This window comes from Copidosoma floridanum, unplaced genomic scaffold, assembly GCF_036245765.1.
Source record: "Copidosoma floridanum isolate Cflo_tuat_1 unplaced genomic scaffold, Cflo_Japanese_pri ptg000009l, whole genome shotgun sequence".
NCBI lineage: Eukaryota > Metazoa > Arthropoda > Insecta > Hymenoptera > Encyrtidae > Copidosoma > Copidosoma floridanum.
The window spans coordinates 9,893,991-9,910,293 of record NW_028321886.1 but is presented as its reverse complement, the minus strand read 5'-3'; the positions used below and the strand labels follow the sequence as shown (position 1 = coordinate 9,910,293).

Genomic DNA, 16,303 nt, shown 5'->3' with positions numbered 1-16,303 from the left:
TTCGAGTTTGACGATTTTAATCGCTGTAAGCTTTTCGTTTTTCAATTCGCGGAAAAAGTTCGGAGAGGGGATTCAAAGCACAGGTTCCTATAGATACCGTTAATTTGAACTCACCGCGTATAGCGCAATGAAGAACTGGCGAGCGAATAATATTTGTCAAAGGGTCGTTGTGCATACACATATATTTATAGACGTGTACATACGTTTTTCAGTGAAACGGATCTCGGTTGAAACGCGAAAAACACGCACGAATCGCAAACTGCTGGGGCTCGCTTTTATTCACCAAAGAAATTGCATCCTCGAGTTTAGCCGAGACGTATACCTGCAGTGCTTCTCGGTCGACTTGTTTTTACCTTTGTAAACGAGATACTTGAAAATAAAAGGGGGAAGAAGAGAAAGACGGATATGAAATGGGGGACGGGTGGGGGGGGGATGCATGGGTCAGAGGATAATATTCCGCGCTAACGAAGATTCGCTCGTGCCCGCACTTGAGGAGCTACTAAAAAAACAAGCACGCCCACGGAGCAAATAACCCCGCGTGTCCACACGCAGTACAGGTAGTGTATACAATATATATTGCCGTGGCCGATTTTACCCCGTGGCAGCCAACAAAGAACCGTACTGCTGATGCCGGCTTTGATCCTTGCTGCAATAACTATTCCCATTCAGTGGTCCGGGCCCACAAAGCGCTACCTTATACTTGATAGCAGCACTATAGCTTGGTCACCACAATACACATGCACAATATTCGTACGTATACGTATACGCGCAGCAGAGTATATATAGAGTAGCGTGGAGTTGAGCAATATCCTATTGGAGGTTGTCCCTCCTGCTTAAGGCTTTTTCATATGTATGTATTCTCGTATTGTGTGTTCAGGTTCATTACGCGCCAAAGGTTGCCCTGAAGATCCACCCGGGATTGGCGCAGAACGAACGGATACGCGAGGGAACGGAGCTACGATTCAAGTGCCGCGCCGAGGGAAACCCACCCAACATGGACTACACGTAAGCCGCTATGTGTATACACATACATACATACTCTCGCCACGAATAAATTTCGGTGGATCGCGTTTTATTGACCAGACTCCTCTCAAAACGTTCTGGTGTAACCTAGTTTCTTTTTCACCCAGATACAATGTATTTTTTAATTAATCAACGTCTCTTATCCTTTTCTCATACAATTTAAATTACATTCATGTATACACATCTGAATGGTAAAATACTTGTGAACGACTCGAGTTGATAATCGTTCCTACCTTCGTAAGGATTAAAAAATATTATGCAAGACATTGCTCATGACGCGTAACCAATGTCGAATTGTCCCCAACAGATGGTACGTAAATGACAAGAAAGTAGTCGGCGACTACAAGACGGAGATGATAATCCACAACGTGACGCGCGAGTATCACGACGCAATAGTCAAGTGCGAGGTGTCCAACGAGGTGGGCAAGAGCGAGGAGACAAAGACGCTCGACGTCACGTGTAAGTATCGCGATGCATCGGGGGGGGGGATGTATTTGTCCCACCCCCATACCTATCCCTGCTGTCGAGTAAGTAACGAGTGTTGAAAGTAATATTGATGAATGAAAATGCATGTCACGCGCAGACGGGCCGCAGTTCCGGCACCCGCCGGTCTCGGTGGAGTCGCATTACGGCGCCACGGAGATTCTGCAGTGCGACGTGGACGGCAACCCCCAGCCGGACATCTACTGGACCCACGAGGAGATGAACCACGTGCTCGCCTCGACGTCCAACATAAGCGTGCTCGTCAAGCCCGAGACTGCCGGGCGGTACTACTGCCACGCGCACGTCTCCGGATTTCCCCAGCTCGTGGGCACGGCCAGCATATACATCAGGGCCCCGCCCACCATCATCTCCCAGAGGATTCAATTTGTGCCCGACACCGACGAGGGCCCCGTCAAGGTACCTAAACAATTCCTACCTCCGAAACATTGTGCGTTATTTTATCTCTTTTGATACATGGCTGCTGAATGTGTGTACACGCGCGTTGTGCGCGTACCGGCCTCGGGTGATTTCGAGATGCCGCGCTATTTTTTCATCGTCCAAGTTTTTTTTTTTTTCCCAATACGCAACGTGCTGGAAAATTGCCTCGAACTTTTGTCCTCCCCGAATGTCGGAGCGTGTAGTTTTTAACGTGGTTTTGGAAACAAAGCTTTTTTTCCAACAAAAATTGGCTCGCTCGACTGAAATGCTCTCGAGGAAACACGTTACGTTTGAACAGCAGCGGGAGTTCGGTTCGCGCGCGCCTAGACAATTCTAGTTTCAGCTCGCATCACCTGTACGATAATACACGCGGGTTACGATGTATATATGTATACACCGTCGTTCAGGGATTGACGGGCCGATCGTATATGAAAAATATACTCAATGAAATCCAATAGCTCAAACGTCTGCGCTCGACATCCGAAAAATTGTACGAGAGGCGCCGCGATCGGCTCGAGTGCCGATTATAAATACTCGGCTTGAGAACGGAGAGCCTTGAAAAATAATAATATCCCTCTGTTGAGCTCCAAAATGGTCTATAATATCTCCGGTACATAAGAACTCGGCTTCCGGAAGCCCTCGTGTCTCGCAATCGAACGCCCAAAACTTGTATTGAAAAAAAAAAAAAAGACAGAGGGCTTGACTCAAACGCGTGGATGAGATCAAGGTGGTCGAAAGTCTTTGCGGCGCCAACATGATGAATATAGGTGGCCAGCGGCGTGATGGGTAATGACGGGCCGTGTCGTTTCTTAGGTGCAGTGCGTGGCGATATCGGTGCCGCGGGCCGACTCCGTCACCTGGAGCTTCGTCGGGCGCGAGCTGAATCTGTCGACGAGCAACGCCATTTATTACAAGAGCGACGTCTACGAGTCCGAACGGATCATCAGCACCCTGACCCTGCTGGATCCTGACTTTGCCTACTTTGGCGACTACAACTGCACCGTTAGCAACGCCTTTGGCGCGGACTCGGCCATCATCAAGCTCAAGACTCACGGTAAGTTCTTTTAGTTTTTTTACTTAAGTACTACTTATTTATTGAAATATTTGATTGGTCGTTCGGTATAATTTTTTTTTTTTTTTATCATCGTTATTTTTTCATCCATTTTTTTTTCTTTTTTTTTTTTTTTTTTCTTTCGATAACGAGTTTTCACGAGTCATGAAAACCAAGCGAAGTTTAACGCATCGGTGTTATGCAATACAGCGCATAGTTAGTTGGCTCTGCGGAAGATACCGAGTAGATATCACGTAATGACCGTTTGGATCCAATCAAGAGCCAATATACATATACACATACAGTATCTCCGTACAGTTAATGGAACGAGATCCCGTGTGTTAAATACCTCAGTTAGCGGAACCAATCACAGTGCTGGATATTACATTTTTTTTTTGTTCGGTTATTTATTTCGCAACGGTAAAAATAATCGTAATTGAGGAATAACAAAAACAATCCAGTCACTTGCAGTATCCGAAACTTTGAGCAAGCTGATGATTATGAAAAAAAAAGTTGATGGTAATACCTTTTGCCGGAGAATGGATAACTCTATTTTGTTGTTAAAGACCTGCATTTTTGTTTTTCCCGGCGTTATCTAGGCTCTGCAGTTTATTATTGCACATTACCCAAACTTGTTGGGATTTAATTTTTTTCGGGTAGGGATGAAGTGCACAGACCCTTAGGAGCGAGTATAGCTCCGAAATTACAATCTCACTCCGTAGGGGAAACGTATTATAGTTTGTTTTTTTTCGCAGTCGATACGAAGGTTGATGAAAAATTTCCCGTGGAGACGAGCTTTGCCGGATTTAACGCTCGAGCGTAATATCCTTTACGGTTTATAAACTTTCGCAGCTGCATCAACAGCAATCGACTACTAATTATCTTTTTAATGCAAGCCAAATAACGAGACCAGCGGACGTGAAATCCGTGCTCTACGAAAGTTTTTCAATTTGATTTTAGTTGTTACGAAGAATCGATCGGCAAAATCGTTTGAGCTCGAAAATCCACGTCATTAGAGAATGACAAGTATAATGATGATGATGATAATGATTATAATAATAATGCCATGCTAGAGTGAGCGGGAAATCGATTCAACCGTTATTATTATTGTTATTATTGATAATGGAAACGCGATACTTTAGCTCTGATTCCAGTCAACTGGCAACAAATTTTGGTAGCCGTGGGCTTGGTTATCTGTATCGTGCTCATCGGAATCATAATCATCCTCATGGTGAACTGCTGGCACAGTGCGCCGAAACAGCCACCGCCTAAGGCTGCCCAGGCACACGAGAACGATATCCGTAAGTACCTATATCTATTTTTCTCCTCTCACCCTCGGCCCGTACAAACTCAATCAGTTGTACAAATGCGAGCGCGCGTATGACGCATCGACATTGAGTGACGATTCAATATTATTTCTAAAAGTGGTTTGCCGCAATCGGAAGGGGAAATTTAATGCAATGTATATTTGACTGCGCGCGAGTAAAGTGAGCGGAAAGTTAGGTCGAGAGTTATTTATATTGAAATTACGTTAGCTGCTGAACTCGCGAACTGCGGAAAATCCAATGAAATTTCACGTTTTACACCAACAGGTTGGTCATATTTGAGCAGATTAAACATCGAGGCGCCGTTGTTTAACGTACATATTTCTGAATGGATGACTGAACGGTCTCGTAACGCGCAGGCTATCTACCTGTTGCGGCTCAGTGTACCTCACTGTGTCCAATTTTTTTTTCCCCCCCTATTGCCAAAATCCTCTATTTTTCTGATCGTCTGCAACTACGGTACAACTTTTTGTCGGGAAAATCTGGGCGTTTGCAATATGCCTCGAGGATGAGTTTTAAACCGCAGTCGACAAACACGGAGAGTAGGACGAGCTTGGCGGAGAAAAAAGAAAAATGGACGAGTATTAGCAGACTTTCGCTGCAATGACGGTTTTTGTGCGCATCGCCAACCAGTCATCAGAAAAACCGTCCTACTTTTTTTTTTTTTTTTTTTTCCGCGCGGCACATCCCCGTGAAATCCCAGTTGCGAAACGATAGCGCTGCATCAGCGTGAAAACAAATCCGCGAAATTTTAGAGAATAACGGGAAAGCGGGCGAGTGCGCGCTCGAAAAGCAAATTAACGAGACCGAAAAAGTATGCCCGCGCGAGAAAGGATGCGTAGCGCAAGCTCGCATACACACACCAGCGATGTACCTATACTTGATAAAAAAGAAAAGAGAAAAAAAAAAAGATGGGGGAGAGGGCAGCTCAGCGCAGTTAACAACTGACACGGGCGGGGCTTTTTCAGAGGATACGGAGTCCAACGCCGACCGCTACCGGGAGAGCGACCGCAGCAGCAACCTGTCGGACGTCAAAGCGGACATCCGCGCGGGCTCGAGCGTCAGCAACGCCGAGAGCGTGACGGCTCTGGACAGCGAGGGCGAGGGTAGTACCCGTGGCGTGAACGCCCTCGCCCTTGCCGGTCCCGTGCCCAACCCCATGGCTGGATTCCGGTACAGCGCCGACTACACCGAGCCCTCCTTCCCGCCCAAGAGTAACGTGAGTGCACCCCTTTGGCCCTTCTCCTAAGGAGCGTCGGAGAAGACTTTTTACAATGCGATTATTTTTCGGCGAGCAGGACGGCAGCAATAACAATGGCTACGTGCCTTACGTGGACTACTCCCGCGACTACATGCCGCCGACGAGCCAAGGGGGCATGGGAGCGTCCCGCGAGTCCCTCAGCCGGATAGCCTCGAGCGGTATACTCGGCTCGAAGAAGATCGGCCTGAGCTCGGTCAACCTGGGTGGCACGCCGACGCCCACGAACGCCCCGACGATTATCGATCCTCGATTCTCCGCCACCTACGGCAACCCCTACCTCAGGTAAGCGACTCGACCAACTTGTGTCATTCGTGGTTGTTTTGTTTTGGTTGTGAGAAAAGTACAAGAAATCAAAGTAGCTTTGATCGTCTGTTTGTTTGTTTGTCGGCCGCTTTGGTTACTTTCGGCCTTTGAATTTCCGTGAGCCGTAGCTTTGGGCTAATTAGCACTGTGAAAAATTTATTTGTCACGGTGTATTTTCAAGGGTCCTGGGACATTTTGTACGGGTCGACTGGTACCTGTAACAAGCGCGTAGCACTGTTCTCCTAACTCGGGAATTTTTCTTTGTTGTCAACTTTTCAAGCTTGCGCCGTGTCCGTGTCTAGGATGCAGAATTTTTTTTTTTTTTTTTTTTCCTCCATGTACCGGGAAAGTGTGTCACACAGGAGCTCTTTTCATGACTCGCCCATGGGCGACCTAATGAATACTTTGTCGTCGCGAAATTTCAACCCACGTCAGAGATCAAGTCCGAAAAATTTCTAATTAAGTATTTTTTTGAACGACACTTCAGCCATGTCCAAAAATGTTTTTCGGTATACCAAACGGCTTATATTTTCGAGATGCTTTGGTCATCCTAAAATTGTCGGGACGAAACCTTCGCATCTTTGGAATCCCGATTTTGGCACATTTAAGTTTTCACACGGGCCTATAAATGTATATACAAGCAGTACCAACGACCGGCATTGTTTGAAGTTTGTACTCTGTAGCGCGGTACTGTAGCCAATAAATTTTATTGATCATCAATTGCAGAATGTCGGCGGCCGAGCAGATGCGGCACGCGCCCCACACGGCGATACCAGGGGTGACGCCTGCTCCACCACCCTACACTCAGGCGATGCGGATGAACAACCTGAACGCGCTGAACGGGGCCGGTCCACAGGTGAGGGATCAGAGCTGTTTGGACGCACGTGGCCCCTCGCTTTTCAATGTCATTTACGTGTAACCAAACCCTCCCCGCCTCCCTGCCTCCCTCGCCGATTGTTGTGACCTGCCGTGATGCATGTAGCTGCAAGGCCAGCCACAGCCACTGACGCCCGCCTTTGGTGGGCAATTACTGTCGCAGGCCCCGCTCTCGGCGCACTACATAACGGGAGGCCCGAACGGCGGTGTCGCCACGGTCAAGCGCACCTCGGCCATCACCGGCACCCTGGCGACGCACGTATGAGGCCGGCCGCCTGTCGTCGACGCCAACTAGAGCACCTGGCGAGCACAAGCACCAGCCTCCTGCACGGGCTCTCGTCGTCGCCGTCGTCGTCCTCGTCATCGTCATCTGACCTCGAGCCCCCATCGCGCCGAGCCGTGCGACTCGGACGGGCTGCTACTCCGCGAGGACGAAGAGGAGGAAGTGACGACCCGCCAAGTGGCCCTCGCGCGGGTCGAGGAGCTGTTGCGCCGGGCGCGCGCCGAGCGCACTGGTCGCACGAGTGGGGGCCATTACGCGCCCATGGGGCAACAGTGGCGGGTCAGCGGCAACGGCGAGGCTCTTGCCCACGCTGAGCGGGTGTTGGACCGGTTGCGACAGGCGAGCCGCGATCACCGCCGATTGCTCGAGCAACGCGCCCGGCGCCGACTCGGCGTCGCCTTGTCGATCTTGGCGTCGAGCACCACCGATCTGACCAGCTGCTCCGAGGAGCCGTTGCAGCTGAGGGAGCTCGCCGGCTGGCCCGGGCTGGCTCGCGACCCCCGCGCTTCCCCGGCTACCGATCGCCGTAGCTAGCCACGCGATCGCGGGAGTCGCTGTTACGATGCGACTTTCGTTGCCGAGTTTTTCGTATCCCTGGTACCACAACGCGGTACGTGTGCGCTATCACATGCGACGTTGATTCTCGGCAGCTTTGTCGAGGGAGTCCAGGTGAGTGGCGCCCCGCACATATCCCTGTTTATTTCGATTAAGAGAAAAAAAAAAAAAAATTAAAAAAAAAAAGAGAGAACAAATGATGTTATTGAAAGTGCACATTGCCTAAGCAAACTTGAAAGATGAATATCAACTTTTATTCTGGCCAATCGAGTCAAATGTCTAAAATTAGCTCAATTCAGAGGTAGACGTCACTTACACGACGATATCTTTATCATGCAGCGCAGGGTAATTAAGCGTAAGAGTGCAGTTGATCGAAGAATCGGGATGTCAATAATAATTGTAATAATAATTTCTTCGTCTACTGGGATTAATGCAGTCAAATACGTGAACGCCGCGACGATTTTGTACATAATAATGATTCATACCATAAATGAAGTATATACATACATACATACATATATATATATATAGAAGATTCGCTACGATTTTTCATTGTATAAATAATATATAGGTAGATTTTAGCGAATTTCTTCGCGCGCATATCGGTGTATGTATCGTCGCGGCGTCCTAGTACGGCATTTTAAAAGTGCGCGCCGGAGGGACGTGTGTGTGCGTACAACTATACATTTTTTTCGCTGCACCTAGAGAGACGACGAAGCAACTCTGAAAATTGTGTAAATTTACTTAGACACTTTAAATAAGTATCGGAGGTACGATAGTTCTTTTATATAGGGTAATTTTTCGCTAAAGTTTAAGGCGGCCATTAAGCACGGTATTGACAATCTTGTATATGTATTGACGTGGTCTTTTATTTTTATTTTACATCATGTATAGGGTATCATTGAAAAAGTGAGCAGAGCAAGTCTGTCGAGACTACGGTTCAGCGTTAGAACCATCAGACAACCGTCTGTCGTAAATATACAGAGTTACAATAAGAGAGAGCGAGAGAGAAAAGGGAAACTATCAATTTTTTCAAGCGTATTTTCTTTCATTTCTATGTTTATTTATTCTTTTTTTTTTTTTTTTTTTTTCTTTACCTCTTTTTTTCAATTAAAATACGTGTCCAGAATGATTCTAGTATTATACTTAGTTCCAGAAGTAAATTATTCATCGCGTACACAAACTTTTTTCTTCAAAAATTAACTTCAACGAATGACAGTGCACCAATGATTCTGGTGGATATTCATAATATATAATACATATAAATTTTCCAATACTGGATTAAATTCGAAAGAACATGAAAATTGTTGAATTTAAAGTGACGTTTAGGTTATTGTACATATTCATGCGAATGAAGGAAATAAAGTAAGATTAATTATAAATTTGTTATCAAAATTAAAATCGCATTTGAAATACGAGAGTTAGTATTTTGATGAATCGCTTTTTCTGCAAATACGCGAACGAATACCTGCGTCTACGTTCGGTATAAAGCGCGCGTTCAAGCGTTAAAAAGCAAATTTCCTTGCAAGCTCGCGGCCAGCTCCGTACACTTTGAAATTACTTTTTTCCGGTCAAGGATTTATCGAGTTGTTGTGTATACGTACGCGGTTTTGCAGGCAGCACGGTTTCTCTCGCATTCCGCGTCAGGAGGATACACCCGGCTGTTTTTGAATTCAGTGCGTGCTTGCTTCACGTAAGCGTGGCCGAGGGAAAAATAGTACCGAGAAGAACATCGGGAAAAGCTTTTCATACGTGCAATAAGATACTTTATTTTTCGGCAAATGAGGTCGAAGCCAAATTTATTTAAATTGAACGATTACATTCGTACGTTAAACCACGTTATCGTTGCTGTTATTGTTGGTAAAATAAAAAAAATAAAAAAAAAAATTCAGGTTTTCTAGTTATAAGCACATACTCCCTAGCGATTGAAGATTTTGTGGCTGCAATTTTATAAATGCAAAAACTTTTTAAAAAATTTCCGGCATTTTCAATCGTGGGCGTATATTTCAGTGCAATGTTTCAAAAATCGCGAAAAGTAACAACGTTTAGCTCGAGGAGAGAAAAAAAAGGGGGTTGAAAAATAAAACAGTTCAGAAGTCTATTGATTTTAACTCTGGGAGTAAAAATACCTCGGCAAAAATAGCGCTCGCACGGTGGAACATTCGTCACGAAAAAATGCACAAGCGAGAGCCCTAAAGTTTTTAGAGATTGATTGGGGTAGGAAAAAACATTCGCTAACGATAAAAATAATTCATGTTGATAAAAACCAGGGTAACTTATTAATCATTCAATAAAAGAAGGTAGGAATGGATATCAGCGTTAAAAATCTTCGTTTAAATCATGTGCGGTACCTACTTTAGACGGTCGATAGATTCCACTCCTTTTTTTCACAAAAACAACGAAATATAGAAAATTTCACTCTGTTGATGAAATGCACAAATGTGCTAGCTAAATTGCTGTTGGATAAAATCTTGGTTGGTCAAACTATTTGATGAGTGCATCACTCGTACGAGTCCAACAACAGTAAAGAGCTAACCCAAGCAAATGTTTTACGAGTTTGGACGTACAGACACTAAATAGCCAATAAACGATTCTCAGACACTTGCACTTCAGAATCTTGATTTTTTTTTCCAACGGTGATACAATACTCACTTCCTTTTCATCCCCGAAAAAAAAAAGTTATTTTAACCCACACCGTGTACCTGTATCACTTGCGTACGGAGAAACGTGTGAATAAAAAGTCAAACGGCGCTGGGCTCGAGCTGGGCTGGTATTAATATTGATGCTTCGACGGAAAGGAGGTCCCTCCCGCGACGCGAACACTTCAAAGGCAAGCGGTACAAGGTGTATTGCTTTGGGGACGGGGGGTGAAGGGAAGAAAACGTGTCAACTCGCCGGGAAAATGCCGATTTCCGAGGAAATACCGATCGATTTACTATGCAACGACTACCGAAACGTGTTGTCCCGTACGCTCATGCATAAGTTACAATTGACTGGATCCCTTAGGGTTGGGAATTAAAACTACACGTAGCGTTGCTGGGCAGGAGGATACCCGTGTAGTGTTGTAACTGCATGTAGAGGTAGTGTAAATAAAAAGGATACGAAGGAGAGGGAAGACAAGAATTATCGCTTGCAGCAAGTCTCTCTCTCTCGCTCTCTCTTTTACGCTCGAGTTTCGTTAGTGTTTTTTTTTTTTTTTTTTTTTTTTTTTTTTTTTTTTTTTTTTTTTTGGCAACTGCGAATCCACAGTTCGCATGTGCTCATATATCCTTCGAGCTTTGCCATCAAGTGAACTCGTAAACTTTGTTTGGTTTCCACGATGCATGCACGTGATGAGAGCTATCGTTGTAAAAAAAAAAAAAAAAACCTTTATTTCCTTACATTTTAGTATTTAAACGAAAATTGTTGTAAAGTATGAAAATTTTGTTTTTTCTTTATTGATCCTCGATTGTTGTAGGAGAGAGCAAATGTAGACAGATAATATTGATAATTTCGAGTTTTATCGGCGACAAAGCGACCGATTCATGTCTATATTTACTGTTTACGAATGAAAAAAAAAAATTGAGATTTTATACTGTTATTTACTTAAGACTCTAAAGTACTTTCAAACTGAAAAATAAAGTGTGCAAACGTACGTAGGTAAACATAATATTATATTGTATGAAGAAAATAGTTATGAATAAATTTACACACCCTATACTGATAAGCAATTGTGTGCGTGGATGTTTGCTCGATGAATTTGCAAAAACAATAAAATATTGTGTTATCTGCGCATTTGAGCTTCAAAAGCTCAATACGATAAGTAGTGGGGAAATGCTACTACTGTTGCATGTACATACAAACGTGAAATTGTAAATGGTGGTATTTACAAAATGTCCACTGTAAAAAAAAAAATACAAAAAAAAAACCAAAAAAAAACAAACGAAGGATTTATAGAAGAATTTGATTAATCGACGAGCCATTATCTCACGAACAAGTAGTCTGACATTCCCCTTTTGATTTTACACATGCGTAACAACACGTGTATAATATGCTCAACTGCGGAAAGTAATCTATGCGGGATTGCGTGGTAAAGTATCGACTTAATAAATAAATAAAAATTTTAAAAACCAAACAATCAATGTACTGGGTGATCCTGGGCTATATTTAAATTAGAGATGTTTATGTCGTTTTTAATAATGTTTATTAAAATAAATGTATTTACAATTACAGAAACAAATTTTTTAAACTAAGCAGAGTAGATGATAAAACTTTTATGCCTTTTGTGCTTTTGGATCACCTTACACGTATTAATTGATTATCCGTCAATTATAATAAAATTTCAATTATACGTGCAATTTTTCGCCTTTTAGTGACACGCTATCCAACCGACGATCGTTCTGTCGCATATTAGAACGTTGGCAATTGATTTTAGAAATATTTTTTGTACCCTTAAGGAAATACATTTTTACGCATTTACTGAGACAAATATAGTCGGTTTGAATAACTATAAAATTTTATAAAACTACAAACTCTTTCAAATATCAACTACATGTTTTTGAGTATAAAGTCGGTAACACTTGAGTCTTGTTGCTACAAACTAATGCGCTGCTATTTAATGTATGATAAAAAAAATACATATTGGTTTCAGCGTATAATCTGTGATAAAGTAGAAGATTAGATAAATACGTATTTACATAGAATTATAGTTTAAAAATAAAAAATAAAAGAAGATACGTATAACTAGGTACATTTCTTCATTATATTCTTATGTAGTCTTGCTTAAAAAATTTTATGAATGTATTCTTTCTAAAAATATTGAGTTTCAATAATTACATAATTTTTCACGGGAAAAAAAAAAGTTAAAATGTCTTTCCTTAACCATGCCATAATATGCACATTTCGAATCAGTTCTTGTCAATTGGATTTGGCTACCGTCACAAAAAAGGCGATTTGTAAATTCCTCTGATTTTGTTAAACAATCTTTTTGATACTTTAAGATTAGAGTTAACGGCCTATTAAAGAATTATTCATATAGTCTATCGCATAATACGACTCGCTCGACGTTTAGTTTTTCTCGTATAATAATGACAAAACTTTGTTAACATCTTTTATTTGGTTTGCATTTTTTTTATTGCCACCGTACATCAACTCAATTTTCTTCCACAAAAATCACATAGGTGTATTTCAAAGACTGCCAATGATGCACAAATTTTTCGGCCAAGTATAAAAAGTGTAAGAGCGAGCCAGTATTTAATCAGTATAAATGACAGTAGAATATCTATTTTACAATCGTCTTGTATAAACCTAAATAAGTGAACCATCGAATAAGAATTAAATGATAATTCATTTTACATTTGACTGATACACGTGGAGCAGAAATATGATAATAAGTAATTAAGTACATGCTACATTCACTTGTCGTTTCAATCGTTAAAAAAGATCTATTATTAATAAAATTACGCAAAAAATATTAGTTTTAGAATTTTACGATAGAATTTTTCGATCACTTTGATTAAAAGTAACATACTGCTTTTTCGTTTTTTTTCTTTAATTTTAATTTCGAATTAAAAAAATTTGTTATCTACAATTTCCTACGTCGCTTCTAAAAACTTTGATGACTTTGTTAGCCTGCATTAACACAAGAAACATGTTTAAAATTGCACGTGTTTGTCTATTGTTGAAATTACCAAAAATAAGTACAACAGTGAATTACGCCTATCGGAAGGCTTAAAAATTTTTAATTAACGGTGAAAACATTTGTATTAAAAATTTCTCTTGCAAAAACATTTACCTATATTACTAATCTGTAGAATTTTTTGTAATACTCGAAATAAATCGTTTGGCAAATGTAAACGAATTAAGAAAAGAAAAAAAAATCAAAATATACATTAAACAGAGTAGGGTTCGTTAACACAAGTATTTCATCCTAAAAAAGACATTTTTCACTTTAACTCTTTACGCGATGTATAATAGTTTACTACTTGTCAATACGATTCAGATTTTTTTGTAAACAAATGCCGTTTCACTCACCTTTTGTAAGAGAATTCATCTCGAGCACAACTAGTTAAGCTCCTTATGCTTTTAAGGAGTTACAACGACTGTTCCATAATACTGGACGAGGAAACAAGAAGTGTTGACCATCTTATCATTTTTAATAGATTTTTATACATTAACGGGCAATAGGAATGAAACAAAAGTTTAAACGTACCTGCAGAAAAAATTCAAAAGTATGTAAAGAAAAAAAAACCAGTGTATTATTTATACAAATAAATACAAAAATCGAGGTGATTAGGTACTTGCTATGTGTTTTTCATAATTCAAGAGAAAAATTAAACGTAAATTAATAATTACCCGAGATCTTCCACTTATGAATATAGAAGTGGGCACGTAAAACGAAAATCAATAAATCGATCGAGCCTGAAACCCTAATTCTCTCACTCCGTATCTACGTTTATTGAACCATCTTAGTAATAGTGTGCCAACAAAGAAAAAAATAGCAATGAAAAAAGGTTCCAGTGAGCGTGTAGCCAAAACAAAAAGGCATCGCCATTTTAATTATGTTCATTTTCATTTCATCTAAACATTATTGAATATGTCGTGTTGATAATTTCGAGCTTTCGGCCGAGTCGATGCTTAAACAGCTAAGCGAAACCAAAATTCCACTTTCAATGTTACATGCAGCATACAAGAGTGCATTCTTTATCGGTTACAATGTATTATTAAAATAAAATATACATATTATATATATATTTCGCACCGATTAGCGGAAAGTCGAAATACATTGTTTTGTTGCCAAAGACGATTTTTTTTTTTTTATCATAAATGTATTTTACGTTTTGTATAGTATATGTTTCGAAGTTAAACTTTACGTGAAAATTATTAGTACTATAACACTAATGTTTTATTTCATAGCCATAGTATCGTCATTATTACATACATTTTGCGTTTTACATTTTTCCTTGGAAAATTTTCCACCATCTGAACTATTCATAATTACATAATGACTTTTCAATTGACTTAAACAACGTAATTTTTTTTTGTAATTTAAATACTCTCGTCTATTTACTATAAGTACGTATTATATTATAATTACGTGCCTTTTGTATATTTTTCATTGGCCTAAGCGTGCCACGAATACATGTTTTATATTTAAAATATAGACTACATGCAACGATTAATAGATCTATATAAGTATATATACAAAATGTATCATCTATTGAGCTGTATCAATTTATTTTGTATACTTTTGGAAAAATTATGTATTGCAGCTGTTATTATTTTATTAAATCCTGCCATATCATAATTGTAACGCACGTTTTTACCTTTTTTGTTCACGTTTTCCATTCACCATTCATTTATAAATAGTGTATTTTCAATTTAACACTCACATTTGCTGAAAGCATTTTAATGAATGTTAACATTTGGAAAGTTTTAAATATTAAAATTCACGTTAATCCATAGATTTTAATTTAAGATTGAATATTTCACATATTCAAAAATGCACTCAGCTTTTGTCAATATTTTCACGCACAATTTTTGTTTATCGTATATATTTCATGGTAAGTGTCATTCTACCTTTTTAATTTTTTTTTTTTTTTTCATAATTCATTTCACCATTTCAATTTATGCTGCTAACTTTTTTCTTCTATGTAAAGCGATTGAATGAAAAAAAAAAAAAAAAAAAAAAAAAAGAAAGAAAGGAAAAAAAAAAAAAAGAACGTATGCGATTTTGCCAGTGTAGTATGTATGATAAAAATCGTCGCACCAGTTGAGTCGCACGTGCGTTTTCATATCTAGTTGTACAAATAAAAAGACGAGGAAGTAAAAAAAAAAAATTTATTTCGAAAAATGTATACTTGTATGATGTCATACGATTAATCGACTTGAAAAGAATTAAATAATTGACTCAATAGCAGAACGGATGAAAAGAAACCAATTAGTAAGAAAAATAAAGTACAGTAAAAAATTTATCTTTTTACCAATGCCAGAGTGCGTTTCTTTGGAATACATGTGAAAAAATTAATGCGCTTACTACACTTGCAAGAAGTCCGTCGAATCTGCGTTTCCGATTTTGTAAATTTTCAATAATTTACGGGGTTTGACGGCGAGCGCGGCACAACAAGTAAGACTTATGAAAATTCTGGGGGAAAAAAAACGAAGTAAGACGATAAGAAATACATGAATTTGGATTATATACATTTCTTGTCTGTCCGCTATTACATTTATTGTATGTACCTACAGTTCAAGTCTTTGGTGAGATTATTTTGATAACTTGGCATCGCTCGCCTCGAGATTTGTCGGACTCCGCTTGTCTGTGTATATTTCACCATCAACGCCATCCTTTCGGGCATATGTATTGTTATGATGTATTATTATGTAGGTAATGTATATATACAAAATAGGTGCACACCCACGGCCCACTTCAGAAAAAGTCTCAAGTCGAGTATCATACACAGGTGTGAGTGTGCGTGTGTTCGTGTATCAAAAAGTTTCGCTTGGGTTGACTCCACATAGCACAGCACATTTTGGGAAGATTTCAAAAACCTGTATGGTTAAAATTTAAATTATTGAAACGTTTTTAAAACGCAGTGATATTTTTTGTTCATCTTCCGAGGTACGTACGTACCCCATAGGTGAAAAAAAAAATTAACTGGGTAATATTTGATTTGGGTTTATTGAAGCGAAATTTTTTCGACCCTTGAACACACCTTCTTTGGTAGATT

The 16,303-nt window shown here is 40.3% G+C and overlaps 1 protein-coding gene across 1 annotated transcript in view; it reads left to right on the top strand.

Annotated features, from left to right (window-relative positions):
- Positions 1–7,095, top strand: part of LOC106638040 (irregular chiasm C-roughest protein) — a 91,469-nt gene extending 84,374 nt beyond the window's left edge. Inside the window, exons 5-13 of the mRNA XM_014351058.2 lie at positions 878–1,005; positions 1,331–1,482; positions 1,607–1,923; positions 2,758–2,998; positions 4,138–4,296; positions 5,289–5,539; positions 5,619–5,863; positions 6,611–6,740; positions 6,924–7,095. Coding sequence (XP_014206544.2) covers positions 878–1,005; positions 1,331–1,482; positions 1,607–1,923; positions 2,758–2,998; positions 4,138–4,296; positions 5,289–5,539; positions 5,619–5,863; positions 6,611–6,740; positions 6,924–7,025 — 1,725 coding nt within the window. The 3' untranslated portion in view covers positions 7,026–7,095. The remainder of the gene's footprint in view (positions 1–877; positions 1,006–1,330; positions 1,483–1,606; positions 1,924–2,757; positions 2,999–4,137; positions 4,297–5,288; positions 5,540–5,618; positions 5,864–6,610; positions 6,741–6,923) is intronic.
- Positions 7,096–16,303: the final 9,208 nt, after the last annotated feature.